This window comes from Halyomorpha halys, unplaced genomic scaffold, assembly GCF_000696795.3.
Source record: "Halyomorpha halys isolate HHAL.00 unplaced genomic scaffold, Hhal_1.1 Scaffold2510.1, whole genome shotgun sequence".
Taxonomy (NCBI): Eukaryota; Metazoa; Arthropoda; class Insecta; order Hemiptera; family Pentatomidae; genus Halyomorpha; species Halyomorpha halys.
The window spans coordinates 22,255-41,417 of record NW_027110040.1 but is presented as its reverse complement, the minus strand read 5'-3'; the positions used below and the strand labels follow the sequence as shown (position 1 = coordinate 41,417).

Here is a 19,163-nt window from a genome sequence, read left to right as displayed (position 1 = left end):
TATATATATATATATATTTTTTTTTAGATTTAAATGCATGTAAAGCTATCAGGGAACAAATTCCGATTCGAAAGCAACGAAGGACGGATTTGTATGAAACATTGTACAAAGGAAAAGTCCAAGAAGGGTAATAATTATATTTAACTTCTTTAAATAAATTTTAAATTATCCATATGTCAATATTAATTTTTGGAAAGCTTAAATAAAATATTTTTTTAAGAAGCAGTTATTGCACCAACTTCCCTATGCTGTACCTAAATGACCATTCCATAACTGCTCCTTGTCAAAAACTTATGATCTTATCATTGACCCAACCCTCTCCTAGAATTACCCTATCACCATTATCTCTTGATGGTCTATTTTTACCTTCAACCTATTTCATTACTTCTACCATCTCTTACCAAACTCTACAGGCATATTCTTAGTATTCTCTCTTATCTTCCTCCTCTTTGTTTATGACTATGTGGTTCATTTATTTTTATGTAATTGCCTAAAACTTCACTGATCACCAACACTATTTGTTTATACTCATATTTGTTTTATTATTCATTTATTTTTTTGTCTTTTTGATGTTATATTTGTGACTGTGTTACTGTGACTGTTAAATTTTGTGATTTTAAAAATTTTTCTATCATTATCCGTTAGGGTTTTTTATATATATGTGGGTTTAATCCAAAACTATTGAGGCGTGAGGTGAAATATGGGCATTCTTGAAAGATATGGCTAATTTTCAAATTGTTTTTACAATATCAGCATTTCAGAGGCGTTAGTTTTGAGATGAGGTAGGAATGAGTTAGTCTTGTATGACCTATTCTCATTCTAATCAGTATGACCTCTTTCTTGTGACTTTTACGGCTGGAGGGACCCCAGGACTTGACCTCCTTTTTTATAATTTTTAATTTACACCTTGATTTTTCATTCCATGTTGATTGTTGATTATTGACATTTATCATATATTTATAATTGCTCATGGATGAAGTTAAAATTGCTTTACCCTGTTCCGGGAGTGCAAATGCTTCTTTTGCAGCTCAATCAGCCAGTTCCCAGTAATTCTCACATGACTTGGACCTATATAAATTGAGCTTTAGTAGGATTGAGTAAATTGAGTATTTAGTTAGGAATGGATACGGGAAATTTTAGGTCCTGGATACATAGAATCTAAGCCTTTTGGCAAGTTTAACAAATCTGTAATTATTATATAGTTGTAGGTCAAGGTCACACAAAGGTGAAGTGCTACTGTTATTGAATTGTGATCGACTATGAATGTGTTACAAAGTTTGTGGAGTTTAATTTTGTTTGTTGAATCATTGTTTGACAAAAGATGACACTAGTGATTATAATAATATGTTTGTGTAGTATAAAGATCACACAACTTCCATAACGTTTCCTAGTTCTGTTTATATTAGTGAGCTCATGTTGAAGTTAAAGCAAATAGTTGTTTTTGAAAAAAAATCTATAGACCAGGGAAGGCAAAAATTATTAAATTTTTTTTAATTTTTCTATTGGTATAAAAATTTGTATTTTAGGGTTTCTCGAGGTGTTAATTACAAATTTCGACTCAGGGAACGCATGTAACGTGTATTTCCATCGAAAAACTCAAACTTGAAATTTTGCATGTTCACAATACTTTCGCTTACTATGTATTCCTGATATAGGTAACTGAAAGTAAAAAATTGATGGTAAAAATTAGTTCGGTGAAAATTGTTTTTTCCGCTGATAGATTTAATTAATGCATAAAAACATTGCTAGGCAGAATTAAGAAATTATTGATTTATATACTACTCTAGTAATAAACATTTATTTTAATTGACAAATTACTAAACAATCACTTGTATAATAACTTAAAATATTGTGAGTAGGATATTTGTGAACCAATTAGTTTGGTCATCAATCAAATTAGTTTGAGGTGAAAATCTTCCTTAGTTGAAGGCCAAATTAATTTAAAATATAGTAGCTACCAACATCAACGGTCTGTTTGAAAGATCATTGACAAGAGAGGAAGAATAGGGATAGTGGTAGGGGAATAGTTTGGAAAAAGTGATAGGTGGGTGACACCTATCAACTCTCACTACTCCAGGATTTAAATTGTAATTTAATAGTTTTTGGCCACAAGTATTGGGGTTTGTATTTTAGATATCATCTGTTCTTGTAAAACATTCTGTTGTGTATAGACTGTCTAAAAATTTATCCCCTAAAAGTGAACTTTGTGATATCTGATCTAGGCATGTATTAAAAGATACTGTAACGGGATTTCATGATATATATAATAATCTGTAAAAAGTATAGATGTTTGTTTCTTTAAACCTTTACAAATTATTTTAAATTTACTCAATAAAGTTGTCTTACATATTCTTTTTTCTTTTAGTTTCTTCTTTAAAGTATTTCAGATTACTATTACTAATTTACATTAATTATCAAAATATTTAAACCTATATTACTATTGATTAAATTGATATTTTTATGAATAGGGGAAAAAATAGTGTAATTTCACTACGGAGTGGACTATGATATTTTATAGTTATTCAAGAATTTAGGAAATATGTGACTTAAATATGTAAGTATATTAAATTTTTTTTTATTTCCCAAATATTTCAAGAAATATCTTTTCAAGGACATCTAATAAGATAACATGATCATAAATGAATTATGTTGTTTTTAATTGTTTAAAACCTAAGTATTTGAAAGTAGTTCATAATTTCACTGGCAATAAACTAAATAGGAGAGGAATATGTCTTTGAAAAGGAAAATAAAATTGCTAATAGGCCATCAACTAGCTACTGAGAACTTAAACTTACAACTAAGAACTACTTAAACTAACATATCAAACTAACAGTCTAAACTCTAGACTTTTAAAATATAAGTGAATATATGGGTATGGAACTGATTTTTTAAAAGAACTACTCAACCATTATATTTCATTTCTAACGTTCAAAGCTAAGTTTAAGTGAGCATACATTACTTGGCGTATTTTTTTTTGCAAGCTCATAAATAATCATCATTACAATATTAACAATCATAATTATATTATCAATTTCCTAGGAATTGTATGTTAATTTTAATTTTTCATAGAAGTGGAATGTTTCAAGTGCGTTCTACTGAATTGACTTCTTGATTACACTACCAGTTGGGATGAAGAAAGTAAGTTCTTATGTATCTGATTTTTAGACAGCAGTAGGGAAGTTTCATTATGACCCAGCTCTTAACTATGTAACTGTTACTCATATTCATTAAACAAATTCAGTAAAAAAAGTGTATATCTTTTAATATTACAAAGATACGAGTTTTGTTATGCATAAGTTATTTATATATGTATATATAGTTGACCGTAAAAATTGATATATAAGAAGATGGTCGGGGTTGGGGTCAAAAGTGAAACAAAAATAGTTTACAACTATTTATTTTCCGACGTTTCGCCCCACTTTGTAGGGCTTCATCAGGGCTAAAAAGATACAAAATGATACAATGATAAGAATAGAAACAAGTAACAATGGCAAGAGTAAAAATACATAAAATATAAAGCTAAAAAAGTACAGGAGATGCATATAAAACAAAAACAATACGAGGAAAAGAAAAAGAAAAAAAAAATGACCTGTTGTCCTGTCTTATGTTAATAAGACCATAACTGTCTTGCTCTTTGCTCATTTATTCTCATTTTATATCATTATTATTATTTATTTATTTATTTTTATTTTTATTATTCTTTCATGACGTTTATTTTATCACTATATATATATTTTTTTTTTTTTGATAAAATGAGAATAAATGAGCAAAGAGCAAGACAGGACAACAGGTCATTTTTTTTTTCTTTTTCTTTTCCCCGTATTGTTTTTGTTTTATATGCATCTCCTGTACTTTTTTTAGCTTTATATTTTACGTATTTTTACTCTTGCCATTGTTACTTGTTTCTATTCTTATCATTGTATCATTTTAGCCCTGATGAAGCCCTGCAAAGTGACAGGCGAAACATCGGAAAATAAATAGTTGTAAACTATTTTTGTTTCACTTTTGACCCCAACCCTGACCATCTTTTTATATATAAGTTATTTATATTCAAGGTTATGTGTAATGGGTTTTATTTCAGTTTTATCAAACATGTCATGGACCATATTCACAGCTTGGTATAATTTTGCTCAACTGACTTTTGAGCATTGTAAGAGGAAAATCATTGTGTATGAGATTTTGAAAAGAATATCCTCATTCCCATAACTGAAGCCTTTTCACCTCACACCGTTATAATATACTCAATAGTAGCCAATGCCTAAAAGGAAACACTTAACAGATTTAACAATTACCTTAATTAACAATAATTTTGATTCATCTATGAAAATACTTAAAAGTAAGCAGTTTAAGTTAGTCAACATTTAATTTATACCACTTCTATATACCAAATAAATTAGAAAACTCAAAATAACTGTGCTTGTATGTTGTTTATACATAAGGTTAAGGTAAGTTATTATCTGAATTATAAGTTGTCTAAGTAAATATATAAAATTGGTCAAATTCTTACATACCTTTGTTTCATTTTCTATAAACACTATGAAATTCCCTGCTCAAATAATTACATTTCGTTTTTATTTGTGAAAAGTGACTAAACATTTCTCTGAGAAACATGAGAGGCCCTGAGAAAACAATCAGGAAAAAGTTTCATAATCACAATAATTGCTGTATAATATTATTTTATTTTATATTCGCAGACCCTGGATTAAGCAGTAAGAAGCTTAAAATATGCAATGAAACTTGTTAAAATTCAAAGAAACAGATGAAATATGCATTTATGCTGTTACTATTGAAAAACACCAAAAAAGAGGTTGACTAAACGTGATGAAAACATTGAAAGATAAAATATTTGTATGGATTGTGAAACTCAATTTTTAAACTATAGTAATATACAAAAAAAAAAACCTAATCACTGATTAACAACTCAAAACATTTTGGGATTTATTTTAGCAAAATTTAACCTGCCATTTTATGGATCTGTGAGTTTATTTATCAGTTTGGGTATTTTCAAAACTTAAATTCCAAATTAGAAAATTTCATACTTCTGAAATGGCTTTAAACAATTATATTTTACTTTTTGAATCTTATATTATCAATAGACAAATAAATTATATTTCTCAATAATACTTTGCATAATTTATGAAATTATAAAGAATATAATATTATTATAAAATAATAATAATAAAGCTGCATTTGATGGTTATAAAAAGAAACTGCTTTATTATGAATTTTATTTGTATGATATTAAAAACAAACATTTATTCATTTTATCTTATCAAGATATCTGATGGCCACAAGCTTATCTTAATTTTCTTTTTAATTTGGATTCAATTTTTGTAATAGGACCAGATGACAACCTATGAATCATTTAAAGGTAATTATTCTCTTTAGTTTATTATAACTTGTTTAGTAAATTAATATACGGAAATAATTTTTTGTAATAAGTAGTTTTCCTAAAGTGAGTTGTAAACAATTTTGTTTTAACAAATATGATAATTGAAAACCTAGTTCTTGTTTATTAATGTGATTTGACTGATGTATCATTTTTCTAAATTATTGTTTTTATCAATACATTTAAAATTATCACCTAATTGTAAAATTAAGGTTTTATGATTAATAATCCATATCTCCCATCTTATCAATAGCAAAAAGAGTCTAAAAATTAATTATGGAGAGAATAACTATTATATAGTGAGCATTATTCCATTATTCGGTACCTGACCTCACATATTTAATTGTTTGGTTAGGCTTTTGTATGTCATTGTAGCTCACAGAAGAATATGGCAGTTGGGTAATTAAAACAGTCCCAAAGTAGGGCAGGCAGCTCCCCCCTCCATAAATTCAAGAGGCCTGAGGAATAGTTAAATTATAAATTACATGATTGTTTTAGGTTTTTTCTGTATATGTAAAAACTTGTTGGAAAAAAAATTAATAAATACAAAGAAATTTATTCCTGAAAACTTTACACAAGGTTCATTTTAAAGGTACTAAGCAGGCTTTAACTTCAACTAACTGCCTCAGGAAATTACTATTGGTCAGTCATATTTTTGTAAGTGAACCATAGCACAAAGTTTTCATTTATGTAAATATAAAATATTAAAAGTTAAATTATAAAGGGATTCTTGTTTAATCAAGAAATTTTAAAATATCCATGTTTTCAAAAAATTTTAAAATATCCATGTTTTCAAAAAATTTAAGCAAATTAGTACTTTAGTTAAATATTATTGCTACTAAAATATTCATATTTGAAGAAGATAGTTGACCATATGAAATACATTGGAGGAAGATAGTCCGGGCGGCGGTGAATAAAGGTATCAAAATAGTAAAAGAAAACTATATATTGTTAATCAATGTTTCGCCCCACTTTGCAGGGCTTGGTCACAACTCAGTTATGCTTTGTACTACCATCAGACAGCCCTCAGGAAGCCCTGCAAAGTGAAATGTTGGTTTAGCATAAATAGTTTTTTTTTACTATTTTGATACTTAAAATATTTATGTTTATAATCTAATATTTAAAATTTATGAGATTGTTGATGAAAGTGCTCATCTGAAAAGTAATTAAATTAACATTTTTAAACTCAATTTCAAAAATTATTTCCAAATTTGTATTTTACATATTAAAGACTAAACTCTCTTCATACTGAACATTAAATAAGGGGAAGTGGAGTGATACCAATTAAACCCCCTTGAAAAAGCTCTCCCAAGGAGGTCAATAAGGCTATATAATAAATAAGTCTAAATTAAGAATTATTTTCGATTTATAAATAATTCCTTTGAAATATAGGATTATTAGACGTTTTGAGTAATATATTAATGCATTATGTTGATAAGTAACATTTATTTAACTATTTGTATGTGAAATGAATATTTTTTAATTTTATGTTATAAATTTAAATATTTGAATTTTAGTACAGTTTTTGTCAAGAGACCTGAACAATGGAGCCTAAAATAAAACAAATGCCGATTGCTATGTACTTGGAATTAACGATATAATGTATATCAGCAATAGGAACTTGTAAAACCTGTTATTTTACGCTTATGAAGTGGATTGAGATTTTTAAAAATTAAAAATTCATTTTAAATATAAAGATATAGCAAAGTGATAATTAAAAATAAAAAATACTTTCTCATTTCTTTTAGACAAATCACCTTAGTAAGTTGTTTCCCAGAATTCATGTGAACAAGACGTTTATCAATCTGACCAGGGAAAATAATTTTAATTTAAATATTAGTTCAATTGTTTTTATAACAATTATATAAAAGTCAAATATGATCATTTAGATGATAAAATAAATAGTTAACTGTTTTAATTGTGATAATGATCAAGTAAATGAAATAACGTTAAAACCAAAATATTTAAAGCTAATTCAAGTGAAGTCGAAAATAATTATGAAGAATTCATCTCAATAACATTGAAATACCGACAACTTAGTATTTTATGACATTTATGAAAATTTTATATTGTATAATTAAATGTTTATATTTTATCTTTTAAAGTTTAAGTTGTTTTTGCTTATATAAGAAATGTAATTTCTTATATAAATAAATTATGTTTTCTCCCGTATTCAAATATTTATGGAACGACTTTGTTATAAAGCTAAACTATTAATTTGTAATTTTATTTTATCATTACATGCATTATTTAAGAAATAATAAAAAGTTGTAGTCAGATGCAGTTATTATGTCAATATTATGAAATAACCTAAACAGAAGAAAATAAATATAAACATCGCAAAAATAAAAACATGAAAATTTATTTTTTGTGAAGTATTAAAGTAGACTGTGCCCTGATATCAAGATACTGTCCCTGCCTGATGAAGCTCTTGGATCCTCCTTGCTTATTATTGGGTTTAGTACCCTCAAATATCAATTAAATATATATATATATAAATTAATTATATCCTCGATTAATGGAACGTGAAGGGACCGTTTCGCCGTTCTTAAGACGTTCCATTAATTCCATGGCGTAGTCATAGGCTGTAGCTAGACTATACCACCTTAGCTGGACTCATATTAACACCACATGCCACAAGGCAATCAAAGGGAGAAGACGCACTAAAGTATATATAATACATTTTATGTATTTTGTATGAACAACTAATGTTATTATTCTTAATGAAGGGTACGAAAAAAAAATCAAATACTTAGGAGCTGGAAAAATAAAAATCTATTGTCTACCTTCAGTGTGCCGCAATATTACTCCTACACTATGACATCGATTTAGAATGATAAATTACAATCATTGACTGACTGATATGTTTGTGGACTGGGTATTAATTTTAAATGGTCATATTGTTCACCTGTTCGTCTTATTTCCTATTTTAGATGTTATTTATCAGTCAATTTATTGTTGTTCCTCGACCGAAGACGTAGCTGTTTGCCTGATAAAAAAAAGGAAATTTTTCTGTGATAATAATTAGTAATGTTGCTGTGCAACAACAATAATTTTTCACTAAATTTTAGAGTGTTTTACTTACATTTTGTATATGAACTGATCTAGTTCATAGTTCATTATCATAAATTTTCGCTGATGCTATTTATGAATTGTGAATCAAATTTATAAAATATACCCATAAAACTATGAGTGATATCCAAATTACATGGAAGCAACTGATTGTCTAACTACGGCTAAATTGATGCCATTGGGAAAAATTGTTATTAATAAATTTCACAATAAATGTTACTATATATATTTTTTTAAATTAAGGATTTTCAATGAAAGAACTAAAAAGGTTACTCGATAACAATTTTTTTTAATAGCTTTTAAATAAAATATGTTAAATTTAAATTTTTTAAAACAAAAAAATCAACAATAAATCATAGAAATGGCTAACAACCATCGCAGTAAGTGTAGCCACTGTGAATTACAGTTGTTATCATACTATCATGACAGTATTTACTATCATGATAATGTTATCATACTTGTGGTGTGATAGTCGACAGTACATGTAGCAGCAATCAAGTTACTGTTAAATCAAAGTCCATTTAGACAACACCTTACTGCAAAAGCAGCTAGTGCCATGGTTTAGACTATCTGACAGTTGCCGTCATGACATTTAAATATTCCTCACTTACGGATCCGAAACTTGTACACGGCAGTGACTAAGGCTGACGGAAACTCTTCACATTTTTGGAAGAAAAATAATTAGGTCAATCTTCGGCCTAATCAAAGAAATGAGCATTTTTGACCTGTTCAAGGACACGAATATTGAAAGGTATGTGAAGGTCGGAATGCTGAGATGAGCAGTGTGTCGTAAGAACAGACGCTGGTGTCTTTCGGCGAAAAACAAAAGTAGAGAAGCCCAAACTCAGACTGCTTGATAGTGTCAGCATAGATACGTCAAAATTACCAAATAAGGCTAATTGGATGGCTACTGCATTGGATAGAGAAAAATGGCAGAAGCTTTTGGAGGAGGTCCTGATGCATTGAAGGATTGTTACTCTCATGTATGTACCTTGAATATTAATGAAATATGGAGTGATAAAATAAAAAATCTACAAGTAGAAAAATAACGTTTGAACTGCGGAATTCATAAGGAGTGACATTATACCGCCTGTATTGTGGATTTTGCATAGTTAAAAAATAAATAGGTTTATAAACAAATTAATAAATAGATTTATGTCAAACTTAAGGAGTCATTGTTTTATAAGGAAGCCTATTGTCCTAAAGTCGTTTCATTAAAATCGGTGACACATGCATGTAGCCCATTGAAATTATAATTAGTAGTCATTTTCAGTGTTATGAACTTCACATAATCATTAATAAAACGCTTATTTATAATAACTACATAACAGATTTTGAATTTTTCAATTTGACACTCAAGAGGCTAGATGGAAATATTAAGTACTACATATTTTAATCTGATATGATGGATTAAGCTTTCTGTAGATTACAACTCATTAGTAATAAATATTTAGATATTAGAATTTATTATATAAATGGTAAATGATTATTTAAACAGATTCCCAATAAATCTAATAAGTTTCTGAAATAACCAGTGGAGTTTCAATCATAGAACAGTCATTAAATTTTACCTCTTGGTAGAAGAACAGTCATTAATTTTACCTCTTTATTCCATCTGTGCACATGAGGATGTGATACTCTTGGGTTTATAGAAACAGAAGTTAAAAATGTCATGAGATCAATTCAATCAAAAGAAATGGAACGCTCTTTATTCAGACTGACACAACTGCAGAGTGTCTACTAGGCATACTGCTTCATTATTGCATTCTAAGCTGTGCCAAAAGGTGAAGAGAGAGGAAACATAGCAGTGGAGGGGTTACTTGTTACTATTGTAGTAGGTCCTCATTTAATGCTCTCTAGTTTTTCACTCAGGTACAAGTATAGCTTTGTTATGTTTTCAGCCCTGTTCCATACTACTACTACGGTGTTAAATTATATTCTGTTACTACTATGCCTAATATTAACTAATAGTTAAGTTAACTAGTTTTGTAATGTAATATTATTAAATACTGAAATGCTGGCATTGACTATTTTATATCTTGGAAAACTAGTGTTGTATAGCTTGTAGCGAGAACTATAAGTGATGAAAGATGGAAGATGGAAGTCTTTTGAAAAAATGCATGTAAATAATTGTAAAACAGAGATTTCTAGAAAGAATTTTATTCATTTTTCCCATCATAATTTAATTTTATCTTGTCTGAATCTCTGTTACCACTAGCCAGGAAATACCTCTGCCACTGAGTAGGTTTACAACAGGTCATTTTATGTTATAATAACTATCAGGATAATTACTAATTGGGTTGTAAGTATCACTTAGTAAATAACAGTAATTATTTCCCCACTAAAAAAAAGTTTACCAATTTAGGAGTTATGCTTTTAGAAATTTCTCTCTAATCAACTTATTTTGTTTGTTTCAGTAAAGAAAGCTTTTGGATTCCGATATGAAGACTGCACTGTGGATTTTCAATATTTTCTTGGCGATTGGACTCACCAAAACAGCCAACATCCTCATCCTTCTCCCACTTCCACTTTATAGTCATACTAATACGTTTTTGCCTGTTTTTAAAGAATTAGCAGCTGGAGGCCATAATATCACAATGGTGTCACCATATCCACAGAAACAAACTATTCCTAATTGGACTGATATCACGATTGATATTTCGATATTTGAGCAGTTCATGGGTATTATTATTATTTAAAAAAAATATTTATACTTCTTTTTCCATCTAATTTTCTATTAGTTTTTGTGTTTATAAGAACAATTGTTTTGTTCTGAAGTAAACATACTTTTTTCATGAAAAAAATCTTTGAAATTGTTTGTATAGCAAGAGTCAGTTTTTATTGATTATTTATTAATGCTATTCTTTAGATTTTTGCAATTATTTAATTTTTTTAAATTTATATTCCAGACGAAACAATTAAAGGATTTACAAATCTTAATGTATACGTATTTTATTTTGCATTCTGGAAATTCTGTTCCAATGCCATGAAATTGGCGTACCAGGATAAATCTCTTCAAAAACTCATCCATAGCGAAGAACTCAATTATGATTTGGTAATTCTTGAACCATACTTTGCTCAAGAATCACTAATAGCATTTGGTCACAAATTGAATGTGCCTGTTATTGGTCTGCATCCTTTATCCCTTTCTCCATGGGCTGCTTATTTGACTGGCAATGAATTTTCATTAACTTTATCACCAAATTATCGTTCAGGATATACCAGCAATATGACTCTTGCTCAGCGATTTGACAATACATTAATTAACTTAATAGAATTCTTCACAGCTTATTTCCTTTATTTGCCTATGCAGGTAATCATAATAGTCTATTGTAAATCCATTAAACATCAGATTTCATTATAATCTTAAATATTTTCTTATTTGTAGGAAAATTTAATGGAAGATTACATGGTATATCCTGGTTCCAAGAGTAGGCCACCTATTCTTGCTATGTTAAGAAATATATCTTTAACTTTAATGGATTACCACCACTCAGTCGGGTATGTTCATCCTTTACAACCCAATACCATACCAGTTGGAGGTCTGAGCTTGAAACATGCTACAGAGCTGCCTAAAGTAAGTATCTTTCGGAGGAAAAAATTTGATCAATTTTTATTCATAAAATGCAATAAACTCAATTACTGTATGTACAATAACTATATCATGATAGTTTATCAGATGGTTGGACTACAATTTTTAATATGCAATAACTTCATGCAGTGTCACCTCACCTTCATACTTTGGCATCCCAAGCTTGGATATTCTTGTCATTAGAATGTTTTTAGGATAAGAGCGGAAGTTTTAAAAGCTTCCTAATACTATGTAAAAAATTCACTGAATGCTACCTTCTCATGTCCTAAAAAAATTGTTTCTTGATCAAATGAATATTTATTTTATATATATAATCTCTTTTGTATGGTGAAAAAGGACATATTTTTTCTAATAACCATTTATGTTGTGTCACAAATCGAGGAACTGTCACTGATGTATACCTCTTTGTATCTCTTATCTGAGCCATTTATGTATATGGGTCATATATTAAAATAAATTAAATACACACTTTAAAAAATCTTATATCCACCAATAATAGAAAGATTAAGATATGTAACAAGATCCATCCAGGGGTAGGTTGGTCTTGGAAATACTAAAAAGTCATGAATCAACTTTTGACTGTTCTCATTAAATTTAGAATGTCAACCATAAATAAATTTACTTAGTTAATGAAGTAAAAAACATTAGGATTACGTATCGGTGAACAGATGAAATTGAAATATTTCTTGGGAGGATTTATCATTTTTTCATAATCCTCATTCATTCACAACACTCAATAGGCTAGGATTGCCAATTTATACATAAAATTAGAGTGAGAAAATAACAGTCATAGATTGAAAATCTCAAATTTGTAATTTACTTTTACAGTCTTAGTATATGTGAAATTGGAAAGGCTATTTGGACAAGGATAGAAATTGATGTTTTGAACTTAATTTCTCTAGAGTTTGAGATATTTAATCAAATTATTATATGATGTCAAATTAGAACATGTTTGATTGTATATCGAAAATTTTTTGTTTTGATTGTGATATTTCTAATAGAAAATGGCAGTAACCTTTGGACAGGATTTGACACTTTCTGAGAGAATGGCCCATGTGCCTAAAACTCATAAAAAAATTGGAAACAGTTGCATATGTACCGAGGTCCACCCAGATGGAGGTTGGTCTAGAAAATCTAAATTAGGTTTCTTACATACCACCGATTGATGAAAACCTGTACTCTATATACCAACTACCATCCAGGCAGGATCATATTTGGTGGTTCTTATTTTTTTCTAGAAGTTCTGAGGTAAAGTTATATTGTTTAATTTTATAGGACTTGAAAGATATAATTGAAGAGTCAAACAGTACCGTGATTTATCTTAGTTTTGGTTCCCATGTTAGAGATGTCTCAGCCAAAGTACTTAAAGCCTTATTGGAGGCTTTTGAGGAATTAGATCATAGAGTGCTTATGAAATGGGAAAATGAAAATATTCCTAATAAACCAAAAAATGTGGAAATTAGGAAATGGTTTCCACAGCCAAGTGTTCTAGGTAAGAACTTGATGTTGATAATTTTTCGATTTTATAATTGAACTAGAAAATTTTAAGATATGTTGGACATTTTTCAGCTCATCCTAGTGTTCAACTCTTTATATCTCATGGTGGTCTGCATGGGACCACCGAGGCTTCCTTTTTTGGTGTCCCGATACTTGGTATTCCTTTCTTTTCTGATCAAGAATTTAATTTGAAATTTGTGGAACAAGCAGGTACTGGTTTAACTCTGCTGCAAAAAGAAGTTTGTAAAGAGAGTCTGCTCAAAGCCATTCATGAATTATTGAATAATCCTTGGTAAGTTATATTGATTAAATCTTCATACAAAAACCTTTTCATTTCTTGAAAAATTGTTTTTTATGTCATATAATTTTTGTAAAAAATTATTTAACTGTGGTTTAAATAATGTTTTCTAATTAAATAATTATTTCGACTTACAATGCCATGTGTCTTAGATAAGATGTAAAATGTTAAAACTGCCTGAAATTACAATTACAATTACTTTTCAATAACTATAATTTGAAATTGTAGAAATGCAATCACAACTTTTATTAGTAATTTAAACTAATTGATGAACTACACTATTGTAATAATGGTCCGAAATTATAATTTCTGGTTGAACTATTACAGCCAAATATAATTTCAATAACTTTTCATGCAGCACACTAGACTGCTATAAGACTACTAGATGTAACATAATAATCATGTATGTGCTTTGGTGCATTTTTTTTATGTTGAAAATGTTCCAAACAAGCTACATATACAAATCAATTTTTAAAGCTAGTTTTCTATTGAGGCAATGGTGGTAGGGGATCTTAAATATTTAGATAGACAAACAAAATGTTAACTGATTATAATATTATGGAATATTGTAATAAATATAAAAATTATTCAGTTATAGAGAAGCTGCTTTGAAAAGGTCTCGGATTGTGAATGATAGGCCTCATTCGGCACTTGAGTCTGCTGTTTACTGGATTGAATATGTGCTGCGGCACAATGGAGCCATCCATCTCAGACCAGCTAGCTTAGATCTTTCAATTTATCAGTTTCTTCTACTAGATATTATTCTTCTATTTTTATTTTTAGTTGTGATAGTAGGCTTGTTTATAATTTTGAGTATAAAATTTTTACTCTTATTAATGAAAGTAAAGAAAAATAGAAGTAATAAAAAACTTGTCTGAGTTTCTTTTTAATTTAAATTTTGAACATATTATTGAATAGCTGATTTTACTTAAGGAAATTTTTTATGAATACAATAAATATTGAATATAATATGTTTACCTTATTACTGATTACTTATTCCCATTACATTTACTCCTCTATGATGTAGATTAAATTATATATAAAAATATATCCCTATCTACTAATTATGTTAAATATATCCCAGAACATCTCTATACTCTATTGAGATAATTTTTACAACACATCAATGATTCAAGTCGGTGAAGCAGTTTCTAGAGAGGTCCCACTCAACTGTGGAGTACTCCAGGGACTTGTGCTTTCTCCTGCACTTTTCTAAGTATACACAGCTGAAACTGCTGGAGCCAAGTATGACACGACTACTGTAGTGGCTTATGCCAACGGTATAGCAGCCATCTACAGTAGTTTAATGAGTGCAGTGTCTGACTAAGGCGGGTGGAGAAGGCTTGTATGGAAATCATCAAGAAACTGCAAAGGGTGAATATTCCCAAGAAGACTGATTGTATTATTTTATCCTTCCAGAAGAACAAGCACCCTCTCCCAGGTGTGGGAACAGGTCAGCAGGCAGTGTATTGTACTTGGGTGTCACCCTTGGCAAACACCTGACATTAGCGCACCACTACTATAATAAAATCAAGCTGGTTTGGACCAAAGATTACAGCTTATAGAAAACTACATTAGGAATCATTAGATCTACAGGTGTCTATTAGATGTTAGAACAAAATTTCATATGCAAAATTCATATTCATCTGCAAATATCATAACAACTACTACTGCAATGAAGATAAAGATTATGAGCTAGCTTTAATTTGAGTGCTAGCAGACAACTGTTCCTCTAATGAATGGTTCCTGAGATATAGTTTTTCATAAGTTGAAAGCTATTTCCGAACAACTACAAATCAACATTTTGTGAATATATTGTGTCAAATATCATAAAAATTACTACTTATACGAATATAAACATCATAACCTACTTTATACCAAATTAAACCTGGTTTAATTTGAGTACTAATAGACATCTGAAAGTCTTATGATTCTGGAGATATAAATTTGTGAAAATAAATTTACAAATACCAGTTTTTCGTTATTTGTTTATGAAATTTTGCTTTGTTTGAATAGCAAATATTAAAATTAACTTCTTGAACTATTTTTTTTTTTTCCTTTTTCGGCCAAGACTCCCATTGGAGTCCTATACTGTCTAACCATGGTTGGGGGTCAAAGTTCTTCATTTTGTGGGACCGCCACTGAATAAAAAAAGTCTACGTCCCAGGCCGGATTCGAACCGGCACCACCAATAGACATCAAATCAGCTATGGGCGGCCCTTCTTGAACCATTGAAATTAACAGCTATATTAGGGATCATCTTTTAGCCATTTTACTCTGCCTTAAATGATGTTTTTTTAGTGTTGTGGGTAGTTTTAAAGTTAGGGAGTTCCAAACGAAAAATTATATTTTTAGCGTTTTGAAACAACCACCATTTTTTGTTCCCTCTTGCTATAGTTAGCATGCTCATAAATTTTGACTTGTGACTTTATTCAGCTTTCATTAAAATAATAAAAAATTGGGGTGAAATAACTAGGTTTTTTTTCTCCTCACGGACTTTTGGGCTAAGAGGTAACTATGTCATGACCAATGATTAGGGTGTACGTAGCCACAAAAAAAAGTTACATGAAGCATTTTGTCTCTGAGGTACTGATATGCAACTCTTAACACAATTTTAAAACAGCTGAATTTATCTTTTGTTAGTAATTATGAACATATCGTACTATCTATGCATATCATATCTTTAGACTTCCTTATCGCACTCTCCGACATCACTGTTTACTTATTTAGAGTTTCGTCATATCGCATAATAATTTTACTTATTAAAAAATTAATACTATATATGGTGAAGGGTTTACGTACGTGTTTTATTAATTAATTATTATAATATTATTGTAGGAAGATACCCTGGGTGACGGTCTATAAAGGTATAAAAGTAGTAAAAGAAAACTATTTTTTGTTAATCAACGTTTCGTCCCACTTTGTAGGGCTTCGTCAGGGCTGTTAGATTGAATCACAGCGAATGAGAAAGTGCATTTCTTAAAGCTTTACAAAAAATATTTAGCAGGAGGTTTCTTGGTAATATGACGAAAATAAAACATATTAAACTAAACAAATCTTTGGTGCTTTGTGAGATTTTGAAAAAAAAACCAGAATTTATTTTTGCTGCATATCATCAGGTCTATATCTGTTTAGTTAATTAAAAAAGTCCATAATTAGTTGTTATACTTTTTGTTAACATTTTATTTATGCTACTAAACAAATCATATTGCCCTTTAAGTAAGGAGCTCTATCTTACTAAAGAAAATAGTATTAAGTTAGTACGTTTCTAATTAGTAAAGCATTCACTAGGTCTAATTACATTACATTTTAAGTAATTAAACTTAAGAAAATTTTTGTTGCATTTTCTGATTTAATTTAAACAATTTTTTTTTATTACAGTGTCATAATCCCAAAAACATTCATATTTATTGTTTTAATTTATGAGGGGTTTTAAAGCTATTATATGGATATTTTGTAGTGGAAGAAGATGGCAGACCTTATGAAGTAGAGTGCAGGAAGATAGTCCGGGTGGCGGTGAATAAAGGTACGAAATAGTAGAAGATAGTATTTGGTTAACAATAAATAGTTTTATTTTACTATTTTCATACCTTTATTGACCGCCTCCAATAATACGTGTATTTTGTAGTGCTATTTTATGGAATCTCAACTAACTGAATTGTCATGGATTTACGACTACTAAGATATTCTTTTATTTTATATGAAGGTCCCACCAACCTTGTGTACTATGTCAGGACATTGAGACAATTGAAGTTTTGTGTAATATTCTACCAATTAAATGATTAAAGATTTTTTTTCTTTTATTAAAGATAGTACGAAATGTTTTTTTTTTTTAAACACTTGTATTGGCTATGTAAATAATAGTTGCAAAAACAAAAGAGATTATATTTATGACATATGCAAGATAAGCATGATTTATAATGTGTTTTAGTCCATATCTGTACCTCGGAGGGATACAACACTATGTCCAGTAGTAATTCACATGCTTCAGAAGGATAAAACACCAAGGTGTTCTATCCCTCTAAATGAAAGTGGACTTGGTGTTGTTTTAAAACATGCTATATCCGGTTCTAACTGGTTTTGGACATAGTGCTCTATTCCTCTAAGAAATATGAGAAAAGCTGATTTTAACTCTGTAATAAAGTCAATATGGAAAAAAATGGACATAGTGTTGTATCCCTCCGAGGTACAGATATAAACAATAATAAACTAAAACGTTTTTGTACCAATACCCAGGGTGCATACAAAGGACGGTACTACGGCGTAGTTTCACGCTTTAAAGTTTCTCGGAAGTGGGAGGAAGGGTACAGAAGTTCGGGGGCGGTTGTTCGGAGAGAGTTAAGAAATTTGAAAATGTTTACTAAAAAAAAATTTATATATAATTAATGTTGCATGTTATTACGAAATAAAAATTAAAATGATGTACTCTGTTTATGAATAAGCCACAATTTCGGCGAGGTTATAAATTATAAATTAATTTCTAAGTGATTTACTAACGATATACTCATTACCTAATTGTTAAAACAATAATAAAAAATAAGCAAAAACTGGTGAAACATATGAATTATGTGAAGACAACGCGGCAAGGCCATCTTTAACCAAGTGGGGCCACTTTAAGACATGGTGTCCCTTCAGATTGGAGATGGGACTCTTAAAATTATTTTTTGAACAAGTTTGGTATATAAATAAAAAGCTAATGGGTTGAGTTATAACAAACAGTAAACAGTAAAATTAAATTTTTACAAGAGGTATTTTTAATATTTTATTATCCTTATTAGGAATTACTTCTTAAAAACGCTATTCATTTAAGTAAATAAGTTTCTATCAAGATCATTGATAAACTGCCCAATCTTACTTGAAGCAAACTACGTACGTCTCAGTTCATTCCTGATTGCTTTTAATTTTTTGATCACTGGAGTAAGTGAGCCCATGTAAAAATGGTACTGGTCAGGGCAACTTCTGAAGGGACTATTGATTGTGAATTCTAACAGCTAACCAAACCTCTGACAAATTTTTTAAAATCTGCAAAATTGATCTTATATTAATGTTGTCGATCGTAGGAACTGGGAGTCCTCATAGGTGGGCTCAGTGCCATACAACAATTGATATAACTTTATCCTAAATGCCCAGGAGAGAAAATTTTATCTTGGAATATTTCAGTTATTTATAAAAGAGCGAGGTTGAAATTTTTTTTAAATAGCTATAGATTTTTTTATAATGAAGAATCTGGTACACTTATTTGTTGCTATTTAAAATTAATAATAATAATAATATTTTATTTATTCTGGGACGAGTCCCTTTAGAATAATACTGAT

The 19,163-nt window shown here is 29.3% G+C and overlaps 2 protein-coding genes and 1 long non-coding RNA gene across 7 annotated transcripts in view; 2 read left to right on the top strand and 1 right to left on the bottom strand.

Moving 5' to 3' along the window:
* LOC106691589 (uncharacterized) overlaps positions 1–4,684 on the bottom strand; it is a 12,491-nt gene extending 7,807 nt beyond the window's left edge. Inside the window, exon 1 of the long non-coding RNA XR_001344817.2 lies at positions 4,512–4,684. This is a non-coding gene — a long non-coding RNA (uncharacterized lncRNA). The remainder of the gene's footprint in view (positions 1–4,511) is intronic.
* The window catches only part of LOC136795023 (omega-amidase NIT2-like), a 14,162-nt gene extending 8,791 nt beyond the window's left edge, over positions 1–5,371 (top strand). The window contains exons 7-9 of one of the 5 annotated variants that reach the window (XM_067048145.1): positions 28–127; positions 2,469–2,554; positions 3,070–3,216. In XM_067048145.1, the coding sequence (XP_066904246.1) occupies positions 28–127; positions 2,469–2,508 (140 nt within the window). In that variant the 3' untranslated portion in view covers positions 2,509–2,554; positions 3,070–3,216. Of the gene's footprint in view, positions 1–27; positions 128–2,468; positions 2,555–3,069; positions 3,217–5,340 lie in introns of those variants that run through there. The other 4 variants (XM_067048146.1, XM_067048148.1, XM_067048147.1 and 1 more) reach the window with 4 other exon arrangements.
* On the top strand, positions 5,335–14,823 carry LOC106691584 (UDP-glycosyltransferase UGT5). The gene is made up of 7 exons (XM_014437403.1): positions 5,335–5,371; positions 10,879–11,143; positions 11,371–11,774; positions 11,850–12,038; positions 13,329–13,545; positions 13,623–13,842; positions 14,441–14,823. The coding sequence occupies exons 2-7, from the start codon at positions 10,903–10,905 to the stop codon at positions 14,724–14,726; spliced, it is 1,557 nt and encodes a 518-aa protein (XP_014292889.1). The 5' UTR covers positions 5,335–5,371; positions 10,879–10,902; the 3' UTR covers positions 14,727–14,823.
* Positions 14,824–19,163: the final 4,340 nt, after the last annotated feature.

What these genes read in the sequence shown, in the direction of transcription:
- LOC106691584 (XM_014437403.1), top strand. Translation starts at nt 10,903, where the DNA reads ATGAAGACTGCACTGTGGATTTTCAATATTTTCTTGGCGATTGGACTC. An exon ending in TCCACAGCCAAGTGTTCTAG is followed by an intron (nt 13,546 to 13,622) that starts GTAAGAACTTGA and finishes GACATTTTTCAG; the next exon opens with CTCATCCTAGTGTTCAACTC. An exon ending in GAATTATTGAATAATCCTTG is followed by an intron (nt 13,843 to 14,440) that starts GTAAGTTATATT and finishes AAAATTATTCAG; the next exon opens with TTATAGAGAAGCTGCTTTGA.